Below are 13502 nucleotides of genomic sequence, written 5' to 3' on the forward strand. Positions count from 1 at the left end.
TATTTTGAGCCTATTTGGCGATGTTTCTCTCGATAGAGCAACATATAATTGCCCATGACCGAAAACGGGTTTTGGCAAATATATGCCGATTTTATTTAAAGACTGTCCCTGACTCTTATTAATGGTCATTGCATATGACAACTTTACGAGGTGTTGTATTCTTTTGAAAACGTATGGCAAAATATTTTCTTTATATATTAGGGATATTCGGGGGATGTGGACTTTCTGGCCAACTCTTGTTCATGTGATGATTTCGCCTTCGATAAGATTTGATAGTAGTTGTGTTACTATCATCCTTGTTCCATTGCATAAACCTCCGGCGACATTCAAATTTCTTAGTAGAATTATGGGAACACCGATTTTTAGCGATAGTTCATGAGGTGGAAGCCCTGGAAAGTTTTGACAGTTTAGATATTCGGTCGGATATAGTAACTCGGTCTGCCCGCCATCGTTACTATATGGAGTTGCAGAATCGCAGCTCGTATACGTTTTCTGTTGACCTTCTTTCTTTCTCATGATCATGTTGTTAATGATATCTACCGTTTCATTTTTCGGACAAATTATTGCTTGCTGTTGTAGCTTCATTGCATCTGGATTGCGCAGCAGCTCTTCGTCGTAGATGAACGATATAAGTTGCTGGAGACTCTCTTTGGTATGTTGAATACAAAATTTTTCTGGAATTTCTATCCAAGAGACGTTATGGAGGTCTGACTTGTCAGGGATGCCAACACTACCATTTCCGATTTGCAATAACCATTCCGCAAAATTTGCGACATTTTCTTTTTCTTAAATGGAGAGGTTTGGTTGATATAATCTCATGTTTTATTCCAGGGTAATGATTTTGAATTGCTTCCATAGATATGTGTTGACTATAGAAGCATCCAAAATTTCACGTTTCCCGCATCCTTTCTTAAGCGGTAATGTTTGACGAAAGTCACCACCTAATACGAAGGTTAGCCCACCGAAAGGAACTTCGAGGATATCGTAGATATCTCTGAGTGTTCTATCGAGAGCTTCCAAACACTTTCGGTCATTCATTGGAACTTCATCCCAAATTATCATCTCCGTTTTTTTAAGTAGTGACGCCATGTTCGTTTGTTTCTTAATGTTGCACATACTCTCGTCTGTCAAATCAAGAGGAATTTTGAACCTCGAGTATGCAGTCTGATCGAAAGATAATAGCAGGGAAGCTATACCGGATGATGCTACTGCGAGTACTATTTTCCCTTCGGCTCGTAGTGCAGTTGTGATTGCTTTCCAGAGAAAGGTTTTCCCTGTTCCACCGTGGCCATAAACGAATATAAGTTCTTGTTTTTTGCTGCTATTTGAGCTGATGACCATGTTGTATATCATTTGTTGTTTATCATTCATCTTTGATTCAAGAATCAGTTTTTCTGCAATTAACGCTTCACGATCAAAATTTTTCTCCTCCATGATGAGTCTGTTTTGAAGATCATCTAGAAGGTGTTGAGGAATTTTGGGTAGGCCAAAGTCGGAAACACTCTTCGATTGCTGGTGCAGTAAAATTTGTAATTCGTACAGCACATAACTTTCCAATTCTGATGGATTTATGTATATCTTTGACATATGGAAGGAGGCTGCAACTCTAAGTGGTATGTCATCAGACATTAGTTTCCAGCATTGTTTTCACAACTTTTTGGGGTCTGCAACATCACAGTATGTAAGTATATGTGAAAACAGTGTACGTAGTTGACTTGATGTCGCTGTTGCGCTCGCTTCTTCCATTGCAGTTAACCATTCCTTGTCGTTACCTAACAGACCCATAGCAAGACATGCTTCCCGATAGGTGGAGTAAACATGATTATCGACGGTCATTAGGTCTTCAAATGTACCACAGCCTTTCCGATGGCATAGAAGCATTCGAAGATAAAATACTTCCCCAAAAGCAGGATGCATGTATGTGAGTCGGCCAATTGATGGTCTATTCAGATTGCGCCTCCTTTTCCATCATTTTTCATTATCTACCCAGACAAATTCAAGTGGGAAATCTAGGTAGGTAAGATGCTTTCCGTCATCAGAATGTCTATTGTAAAATAGCCATTCTGTTAACGTTGTTTTCTTTTGAACTGGATTGTTGACAACTGACTTTAGGCGCTGTGTAGAGCGAAATTTCACTAACTGCATATCTTTCAAGTGGACAGCGAGTACTTGGACAGCTGGTTCGCGATAATGAATTGGAAAATTGAATATTCGCCAACATGCTTCATATGGACAGATAAACCGCGCATCAACAAAATTCTTTATTTCATCAACATTCGGGTTCTGTTCGGTATCGGCTGATGTATGCTCGCCGACAGGTTTGGGAATGTGAACGGAAATACGATCCGTCCATTTTGAGATGTATTTAAATAAATACTTGATAAGCATCGTCCAGCCACACCATTCAACATTAATGTGTGCATGAAACCGCAAACATAATGCACGGTTGTATGATACCACATAACCATTATCAAGTCTGCAGGTACCTTTATCGGCCGAAACACCCAGATTACGTCTTCGGTAATGAATAAAACCTTCACTATCAAAATACGTGCTTTCATTGAATGGTTTCGGAAATTTCTTAGAACAAACAGATCCTTGCATGGTTTGTTCCATACATGGTGCTTTATCATTTAATGAACCGCAAGGACCGTGCATCATCATCTCAGAAACGACTTTGAAACCATTAGGATCTCTAATGGGGTCAGGCAATTCAGCTGAAATAAAGCGGTCTACATCTTCTGGTTCATAGGATTTCCGTGTTGATTTAATCCATAATAATGTATGACAATGCGGAAGCCCCCTTTTCTGAAACTCTATCGTGTAAAGGACTGCATAAACAACGAAAAATGGTTAAATTTCGGTATATAACGATTGTACCTGAATTTTATATGTGTTATATAATTGAACGGTAAAGTGAACCGATAAGGAATAAATATTCAAGATTAATGTGAAATTACGAAAAATGTATAGATATTTACTAAGTTTACAATATGAGATAGAAAAATTAATTGATAATAACGTACCAGATCCGTACGGACCAAACAATTCTTCTTCTTTCAGGACGGTAATAAACTGCTTCAGTTTCATACTAAAGATCCGAACAACTATATCTGCACGATCAGTGGAAGTGAGACCGGGATATTTGCGCATATACCTTCTGATTTTCGGCCATCTAGTGTTACAGGTGAACGTAATGAAAAACCTAGGATTACCATGCACACGACATATGGCAAGCGCGTCTAGGTAATGACTATACATGTATCTAGGACCGCCTGTAAATGATGCGGGTAATATAGTTCTCGAACCAACATCAGCACCATAGTAATCACCCCTATTTATGGCATCATACAACTCGGTTAAATATTCGTTGCGTATGTTCTGCTGATTATTTTTAACGTAGTCGAGCCTATCCATTTCTATGATACAATAAGCGATAACTACATATTGCTGAAATAACCTTCCGCATTTAGATAACAAACCAAATGTATTATACCTATCGTGTAGTTGATAAGTATAGAACATGTTCATGGTCATTTTGTCTTTTCTTCTACCACCACCTCCATGAATATTTCTTAGTTTTAAACCCGGATGGTACCCTGATTGACCATACACAAACAGTAGTGGGAATTGTAATGACATATAAGATGGATGCAGCTTGTTTACACGTTTTGGTGTACCACCTTTATACTCTATGATCATATCATAGTCGGTTTTAGTTCTATCACCCGACTCAAATATAACAGCACCAATTGCATCACTGGTAGGCATCTCATGTTGTCGTGTACCAATGAAGTTGTAGAGCCTTATACGTAAATTAGGGATATCATTTGACTCGATTCTATCCCTCGCAGTCCTAAACAACTTAACTAATTCATTCTTAGCATTCAATACCTCTATTAACTGCCTAACGATTTCAGCTTTGAGAACATCGGATCTATCTCCACCAAAAAATCTCATTCTATTTCGGATTTCATTAACAGTATCATATATATACAGTTGTAAAAAACGGGGAGGATCACCGTCTTCTGGGCATAGCGACCCCACCCAATGATAAACTTGGCCCGAAATCTTAAATACATAGGGCCCCCTACTGTTATTGATAGTATCATCGATATGAGCCCCATATGAAGCCATGCTAAACATCTGATTATATGCGCGAATATTGTCAACATAATTCTTGGTGCCTAAGAGCTGCGCAAAAATAGCGGGAGGTTCCTCTTCACGTGGCAGATCAACACGACCCCCTTCACAACTATGGTTAAACCTTAAACTACTTGAAGAGATTTTTAGTCTTTCTTCATACCAAAAAGTAGCACCACAGAAAGAACAAACACAATTGCAGTCACTGATGTCGTCATACTCGTTTGTTACACCTGAAAACCAATTTTAAAAAGTCCTTGAGGCAATCATATCATAAGTCAGACAAATATTCCGGTAAAAAGAAGTAATGAACATATCAAAGAAAAAATTACTATACCTTCTGTATCGTTTGAACCGGAAGTCAACTGATTGAAACCAACGTCAAAACGTATCCCAGCTACAATTTAACGTAAGATATTCAGAAAGCATGAGTCAAATACAAAAAAAAATAAAAATAAAAAAAATAAAATTAAGACAAAACATAATGAAAGAAATGGGAGTAGCATACCTGTGTGTGAACGTGAAGCTGTCAATGGTAAGGCAATATCATCACAGGAACCGGTTCGAAGTGTAGTTGAAGAACTCACACAGGCACTTATGTTAGTCGGATTACCATCTCCAACATGTAATTTATTAATTACTTTCTTCCTTTTTTTAGAAGGATTTAATTCCATATTATTAATTACACCATCAGAAGAGGATGGTATAGCAGAATCAGGTAGTTGGTTAGTTCGTTTTTTAGGCGACATTATTAGGCCTTACCCATCCCGACACAGTCAGCATCAAAGAAGTGACGACAACAAAACCAAATCCAAATCAATAGCAATAAAAAAGAATTGCATAATTACTATTCAATTCTTTGCAATTAAATCAAAACGCAAAACTTCTAACAAACAGACTACTGATAAAATTCAGAAAATACAATACAAAATGGAGCAAAAAAAAAAAAACAAAAAAAAAGGAAGTCATAAGCATGTATATATATATACCTGAGTAAAGCTTAGTAAACAAACTTCTGAAGTGCACTGAAACAAATTCAGCAAAATAGCAGCAAGTAAAAAGACTAATGAGACAATAAGATCCTATAAATCTGCACATATAATAACGGATAAAATCAGCGATAAATAAACGGAAATTAAGAAAGAAACTCATTAATACTAATAAGTATTCAACAATCAAATCAATATCATGCTTCCATTCAGTTACCACATTGCTCTCTGAATACTTGATATTCGCTATTTGATTTTGGCACCACTTCCATACAGAAACATACTAAATTATCTTCACAAACGACAAATGCAACTAAAATCCTAACCTATCATCTATCAAAATAGTATCCCTATCAACATTACAGTATTGCTAATTGCTAGAAATGCAGCCCACAACCCAAAAACAGTCATTCTAGATTTCGACAATTAACTGTTTTCATCAGTAATAAGAAGCTTTGTTATGCACTTAAAATCAAATAAATTGGGCTGCAAACAAAAATGTTCAGACCAGAACCCTAAAACAGGAACCACACCATATAATTCTCCTAACATAAAAGTATCTATAGCACATATGCATTACATAAACAGCCAAATCAACCAATTTGATCGTTATCAGCTAAATAGCACATGTGCGGTAGATAAACAGGAACAACCAATACTTTTAAGGTCTCAAGTTTCAATTAAATTTCCTAAATGCAAAACACAATTCCATGTATAGCAGTAATTTCGGAAGCAAGAATCGCTAGTTAAATCAATAAATAATCACCAAATTGACATACCTGAACTACTAACCCATCTAAACCATTGACCCATTTAGAATGTAATCCGAAACGAAATAGAAAAAACAACAGCAATTTCATTTGTAAAAAGCATTACGGTAGTATGAAAAGCAAAACAAAATCATAACTAAAATCTAAAAACATACCCGATTGTAGCTAAGAGACGATAGATAAAGTAACAGCAACAATAAACGGTGATCGGTATCTGAAAACCCTAAAAGTCGAAGGAAATAGAAACATGCAGGTGTAGAAATTGGATATGGAAGATGAAAGGGAAAAAGAAAACACGTCTGTAAATGAAAAAGTGAAAAGGAAAAGAAAGCAGAAAAGGAAAAAAGGGAATAGAAAAGGGATAGTTAAAACCACCTAGCAAGACACGTAATACCCACGTGGCATCCCCCAAAAAATCGCACAGAAAATAAAAACCCAGAATCAAACCGGGGACCTTTCGGCCAGAAACACAACACCTAACCGGCTGGACTAGAATACGTTTGTGAATGTTAGTGGGAAACATTTAATATATCATGAACGGAACGACAATTAGAAAAAAAGAAAACGACGGATATCCGTTTGAGTTTTAGGGCCTGTTTACTTGTGGATTAATGAAGATTAATGGTATGAGGAGATTATTCGGTCAGTTGCATATGCTGTTTACTTATGACTTAATTTTTGAGTGGAGCTGAATTGAAAGCTTTTTGAGACACCCAAAAAAAGGGTGTTGTCCCCATCTGGCCATATTTTAGTTCACATATTTCCATTATTACCCACCTCTTCACCATTTCTTTCATGTCTCTCACTTCTCTTTTTACCCTTTAACTTGTAAAGCAGATCAATTATAAAAAGTTATCATCTAAAACCTTAATTGAGTCAAGTCACCTTTCAGATCTAGAAACGAGAGTGTTTTTAGTTTTCTTGTAAAATCAAGAAAGCTGAGTAAAATATCTGCAAGTGATTTTAATTTCTTGAGTTTGATAATTTCATTTACATTTCGTGCAGTTGTGCTTTTAACTTTTTTATTTTTGCAAAAATAATGACCGGTGAATGATCTTTTTGTCAAATTAATTATGTATAACAATGTTAATGAATTGAGCTTTGTCGTGAATGGATATGAAGGAATTTGTCCATAAAAATAGGCGATAAATTTTATAATCAGTGATTAAAAAGCTTGAGAACATATATGAAATTTATAAGAAAATCCAATCGATTGGCTGTACTCCGTATTGTATAATTTAGGATCGTGCGTATTTTCTAAATTTTCTTCTTATTTTGATGGTGGATATTAAATTAATTAATTAATAAAAGGGTAAAAGTGTCATTTTTAGCACTCACTCTTTTTATTCGGCACAAAAAGTAAACAAGATTATTAATTTATTGATTACTACATACAGTCATTCTATATCAATACTGCTATATTTATCCATATAGAACTTAATTGACAAAAAAGTAAACAGGCTTGTAAGATAATAATAGCACCCAAGATGTGGACTTCTTGTTTTCCAAACTGGACAATGGTCACTCCATTTGCTAGATCATGTTATTTATTTTTTTATATATAATCTAATCTATGTAAAGTCTTGGAACAGCCTGTCACCCCAATCAGATACTCACATTCTCAACTACGCGAAATTATTATATTTAAACTTTAATTCGGCCTAATTTTCAAACACAATTCCTTGATTTGTGGCATCAGATATTTTCAATACTTGAATAACTCAAACAAAATGCATTGTACATTGATTAATGTACAACACACAAGTGTCACTGTCTGTGGTTAAATGTTGAGAAAATGCTACAAACATTTACTAATATAATTCGTTCATACATTATATATATATGATCCTTAGATATATCCTTAATAAAAGTATCTGAATCACAATGCTGTGAACTAGCAAAAAGTACAACATCCAATGCATAAGTCACAAAATGTAGGAAAAAAGTCATTGTAGAGTTCATAGGTCATAGTTATATTTCCTTGAATAAACGTAGTTCGTCTTACAGACTAGCACTTTACATAGGAGAAGCCAAACAGCGCAATCAGTAGCGGAGACAGGGAGGGGACGGAGGGGTGCTGAGCCTCTCCCAATAGGTCCAATTCTAATGAAATATTAATAACCCATATTTGATTATTTTGAGTAAGCCTCCCCCAATTATTCATTTAACTCAATTGTTTGGGTTAACTTGTAAACCTGAATACGGAATAATATTAACTAAAACATATTGTGCAAGTATGCTTATCAAGCATTTAGATGGGCCATATTAGATTTCGTACCGCAAACTTTATAGTAGCATTTTTATATTTGGTTTTGCTCTCTTAGTTTTCGAGTAAGCCTCCCCCATCGTCAAATCCTCCATCGTCAAATCCTGGCTCCGCCCCTGAGCGCAATATCAAACATCGCCAAAATTGTGTTGTAGTTCATCCAGTTAATTCGTACTGATATCCTAAATGAAGAAAAAAAGAGACAGAAAAAAGATTTATAATACTTAACTTTGACAAATGAAAAAAAATTGGTCGTTATGACTTATGACACAATGAACAAAAGATAATCATCACAAAAATAGATATTTTATTAAGCAAACGCAACTCATTTATTTCCCTGTTTAGTAAAATGCATAAAGTAATAAACAAAATAACTGTAAGAAAATTGGTCCAAAATTTGTAAAACATTCATCGGATTCTGAAGCGATTACCCAATTACAACAGCTTAAATCAATCTTACATAAGATAGAACTATCAAGAATATATTCTTCTTGATATGTTCGGAGGTTATGTAGAATGAAAGAGTTATGTAACATGACTCATGATGAATTTATGGTCTGTGAATCATCACGTTTCATTAGAAAATCAGCATGACTTACTGTAATATAATCACGTTGATCAAGTGTCATTATATTATACTAACTCATGCATCAGTTCCCAACATTACTTCAATAACAATCATATTTTAAGCTTGAAAGTTTACAGAATATAGAAACTAACAGTTTCTATATGATGTAACACTGATAGCACGAAGGGATTAATGATTTCAGATAAGAATAGTTATGAAAATATCTTCAGAAATATGGAGGATATTTTTAATGAAAGATACGATGATATCTTTGAATATCTAAGATCAAAGGATGATAGAAACTATTGTCTGCAAGGGTTTAGAGTAAGGAGCAAGATATTCACTAAAGACTTTAGCAGACATTGAATAATTTGGATTCTTTGAAGTCAAACTTATTCTTTGTGATTTGTCCACGGCTTTCTTCATAGTTTCGCATAATCTGCTTTTCGGTTCTAAATTTTCTATTGAATGTTTCCAATATAATGATACACAGGAAGCACGAAATGGTATATAATCTCAAACGAGAATATTTATGAAAATATCCTCAGAAATATCGAAGATATTGATGATGATATTTTGGAATTTCTAAGTTCAATGGTTGATGGAGAAAGATTTTCCGCAAGATTTTAACATGACTTCGGAGCAAGATATTCTCTAAAGATTTCAACAGATCCAGAATTACCTGAATCCTTTGAATATAGGGTTTGGTCCTTGTATTTGTCCTTGGTCTCCTTCATGGGTAGCTCAATCTGTTTTTCAATACTCAATTTTCTATCGAGTGTTCCTAACACTCCTTTCTTTATCATCAAACTTTTGACTATTTAGACCACCTATCATTTTTCTGTTTCCTCTGCATTTAATGCTATGATATCTGAATCATCGGTTATTAATCCGAGGTGGTTTCAGGAGAATTGTGTTTTTAGATGATTAAACGCTGATGGTAACATGGTGGGATATGAAAGGTTCTCTGGTGACAATAAAAGAGCTCGCGTATATATCAACGTTATAATAAGGTTGTTTTGTACGAAAAGTCAAAGTTGTTTTGCTGGAGCTGTGACAAAATTGGCTATTTTGAAGAAGAACTGCAAAGTTATTTTGGGTGATAATAACACTAAATAAATTAGCACAGCTATGTGTTAAACGTTTACTCAGTTTCCGAGAGTTTTTCAAGTGCATAACTATATGCATCAATCTTTTCTTCCATAGCTGAAGTGCGGTTGGTTCGTTCTATCGATTGAAGTGTTTTCAAGAATCATGAAAGGTTTGAACGTAGATGGTAATCGTCAAGATACAGATGAGGTTTAAGATGAAATCAAGTGGCAAACTTGAAGAATTGTTTAGTTTCATATGTTATGATCAATATTTTAATTCATTTTAATTATCCAATGTTATTAGTCCACAGTCTATAGTCCACGGTTGACAGTCCAATAATTCATATATAATTTAATATGTAATAATTGAATTAATTAATACGTATCGTGACCCGTGTACATGTCTCAGACTCGATCACAACTCAAAGTATATATATTATTTGAGAATCAACCTCAACCCTGTATAGAGAACTCGATCATTACTGCATATAGAGTGTCTATGGTGATTCCAAATAATATATATAGATGCGTCGATATGATATGTCAAAACCTTGTATACGTGTCCCGATATTTAAAGTGCGTAAAATAAATAACAGGAATTAAATAACGATAAATAAAGTGCGTAAAGTAATTAACAGAAATTAAATGACGATAAATAAAATTGCGAGAATGTAAATTGCGATAAATAAACTGCGATAAATAAATTGCGATAATTAAATGGTAATACGGAATTAACAGTTAGCTAGGAACAGTTAGCTAGGATTTTGTTAGTGTGGATTCTTAATAGAATTTCATATTGTTAATTAATCTGTTTCTAATCAATTTTTTTTATTGTGTCCATTATTTCTTCATTATGCCACTTGTTGGATTCTGATAGGTCAAAATCCAAATATGTAATTGGATGAATATGGTTATTCTGTGGTGAACGGATTTGTATATCGGTGGATGTAAGTAAGATAGTATATAACTGTTGAAACAGATTCGAAGAACGTACAATGTAACTTATTAATGTGAAATTTAAATGTTCCTCGAGTATTACCTACCCGTTAAAATATTTTCACCATTAACAGTTTGTACAAGAGAATTTTTAATTACAATCTTTATGTAAACATATATACATATATATTTTCTTCTGATGTATTCATGAATTTAATGAGTTAATATGATATTAAACTCATTTGCTTTTCGGTTGGAACTAGAATAAATAATCTCTAAAACTTTAGAGATTACATATTCGCCATGTCGAACGAAGATAAATGAGGTAGAACGATACGTAGAACGAAGATCATACTCAAAGTACAGATGATGATATTGAAGCATGGATTGTTGATGGTACTGGTGCTGTTATTGATGGTACTGTTGGTGCCGGTGATGTTGCTGAAGCTGGTACATTTTCCACCATATTCTCCGAATTGATTATTCGAGCGCGAAGTTCGTTGATTTATTACTCCAGGATGATTGTCGGTCGGAACGAGCGGGTGAATAAGGTTCAGAGTTGTGGATAGAATATAATCTTGTCGAGTTACCCTGGAAATGAGACTGAAAAATGGTGTTTCGAACAGGTTCGCCGGTAAACGCTTCAGGTTCATTGTCAAGAGGTGAATTCGGTTGGTGGAAGGGATTACCTTCTGCGCGTTTCCATTAATTAAGTCGACTACGAACCCATCAGATGAATTGATAATGGCTGATTGGTTGATTCATGCTGATGACGCTGTTTTCGGAGCTTAGGTGAACATCTATGTCGGAATAGCTGTCGGAATAACTACCGAAATAGCTATTGTAATCTGAGGGACTCGAACTGGTTGCAGTATTCATCTCGTACGATCAGATGAAGGATTTTCGATAAGAAATAGATTATAGGATGTAGATTAGTACTCTGCAATACATAATTTACATATGCATATATAATGCTAAAATCCCATAAGTTACGGAGGAATCTACGGAAGTTGTCAGGCAAAGTAACAGTAACAGATACGCTAAGATATGAAGTAGCAGATACGCTAAGATATGAATTTTGTCTATACACTATTCATGCAGTCAATGCAGTAAAACGTGTCTAGACTAAGAATGATAAGCAAATGATTCTCTAAGAATGATAAGCAGGTAATTTTTGACACAAAATGATAAGCAAAACTTTTGACACGTAGACACGGTCGAAGTCCAGACTCGCTAATGCATCCTAACGACTTATAAGTTAGACACACTAATGCAGACATGGTTCGCTAAGACCACCGCTCTGATACCAACTGAAAGGACCCGTCCTAATCCATCCGGACGAAGCCCATATCGATTATAAATGATTCACAACAGTTGATTACATCGCGAGGTACTTGACCTCTATATGATACATTTTACAAACATTGCATTCGTTTTGAAAAGACAATCTTTCATTACATCTAAAGTTGACAGACATGCATACCATTTCATAATATATTCAACTATAATTGACTTAATAAAGATCTTGATAAACTCAACGACTCGAATGCAACGTCTTTTGAAATATGTCATGAATGACTCCAAGTAATATCTTTTAAATGATCAAATGCACAGCGGAAGATTTCTTTCGTACCTGAGAATAAACATGCTTTAAAGTGTCAACCAAAAGGTTGGTGAGTTCATTAGTTTATCATAAATAATTATTTCATAAATTTAATAGACCACAAGATTTCATATTTCCATTTCTCATAAACATACGTCCCATGCATAGAGACAAAAATCATTCATATGGATTGAACACCTGGTAACCGACATTCACAATATGCATATAAGAATATCCCCATCATTCCGGGATCCTCCTTCGGACATGATATAAATTTCGAAGTACTAAAGCATCCGGTACTTTGGATGGGGCTTGTTGGGCCCGATAGATCTATCTTTAGAGTTCGCGTCAATTAGGGTGTCTGTTCCCTAATTCTTAGATTACCAGACTTAATAAAAAGGGGCATATTTGATTTCGATCATTCAACCATATAATGTAGTTTCGATTACTTGTGTCTATTTCGTAAAACATTTATAAAAGCAGCGCATGTATTCTCAGTCCCAAAAATATATATTGCAAAAGCATTTAAAAAGGGATTAATGAAATTCACGCATATAAATATTGTAAAACATTTAATAAAGCATTTGCATGTATTCTCAGCCCAAAAACGTAAAGAATAAAAGGGAGCAAATGAAACTCACCTAATGTATTTTGTAGTAAAAATACATATAACGACAATGGACAAATGTAAAGTTGGCCTCGGATTCACGAACCTATATCATTCATATGTATATTAATACATATAATCGTATTCGAACAAATTTATATAGTATAACTTGAATTATATATTATACTTATTTAGTTTGTGTATATATTTAAAAGGTTTAGTATCTATATATTTGATTATTTTAATATACTTCTATATATGTATATGGTTAGTATTAAATGAAATATTCTTAATTCGTTATATATAAGTATTTATATAAATAATGTTATTATATTTGATATGCGATATATAAACTTTTAATATGATTATAATATATGTATTAAGTACATTTTTAGGTACAAAATATTTATTTGTAACGAAAATGATAGTTTTTATAATAATGATTTACTAATAATAAAAATAACTTTCTTAATATTGATAATACTACTATTAATAACGATATTGTTAAAATTAATACTTATGTTAATAA

General features: G+C 34.2%; 2 protein-coding genes across 2 annotated transcripts; both read right to left on the reverse strand.

The window, feature by feature from the left end:
* Positions 1-240: 240 nt before the first annotated feature.
* On the reverse strand, positions 241-1629 carry LOC139840519 (uncharacterized). Its single transcript, XM_071830783.1, has 2 exons — positions 894-1629; positions 241-785 (listed from the first exon to the last, which is right to left on the reverse strand). The coding sequence occupies exons 1-2, from the start codon at positions 1627-1629 to the stop codon at positions 241-243; spliced, it is 1281 nt and encodes a 426-aa protein (XP_071686884.1).
* Positions 1630-1968: 339 nt separating this feature from the next.
* Positions 1969-4892, reverse strand: LOC139840520 (uncharacterized). The gene is made up of 4 exons (XM_071830784.1): positions 4652-4892; positions 4481-4540; positions 3027-4376; positions 1969-2831 (listed from the first exon to the last, which is right to left on the reverse strand). Exons 1-4 carry the CDS (start codon positions 4890-4892, stop codon positions 1969-1971), a joined length of 2514 nt encoding a protein of 837 aa, XP_071686885.1.
* Between the last annotated feature and the right edge of the window lie 8610 nt (positions 4893-13502).

This window comes from Rutidosis leptorrhynchoides, chromosome 4 (genome assembly GCF_046630445.1).
Source record: "Rutidosis leptorrhynchoides isolate AG116_Rl617_1_P2 chromosome 4, CSIRO_AGI_Rlap_v1, whole genome shotgun sequence".
In the NCBI taxonomy this organism is placed as follows: Eukaryota; Viridiplantae; Streptophyta; class Magnoliopsida; order Asterales; family Asteraceae; genus Rutidosis; species Rutidosis leptorrhynchoides.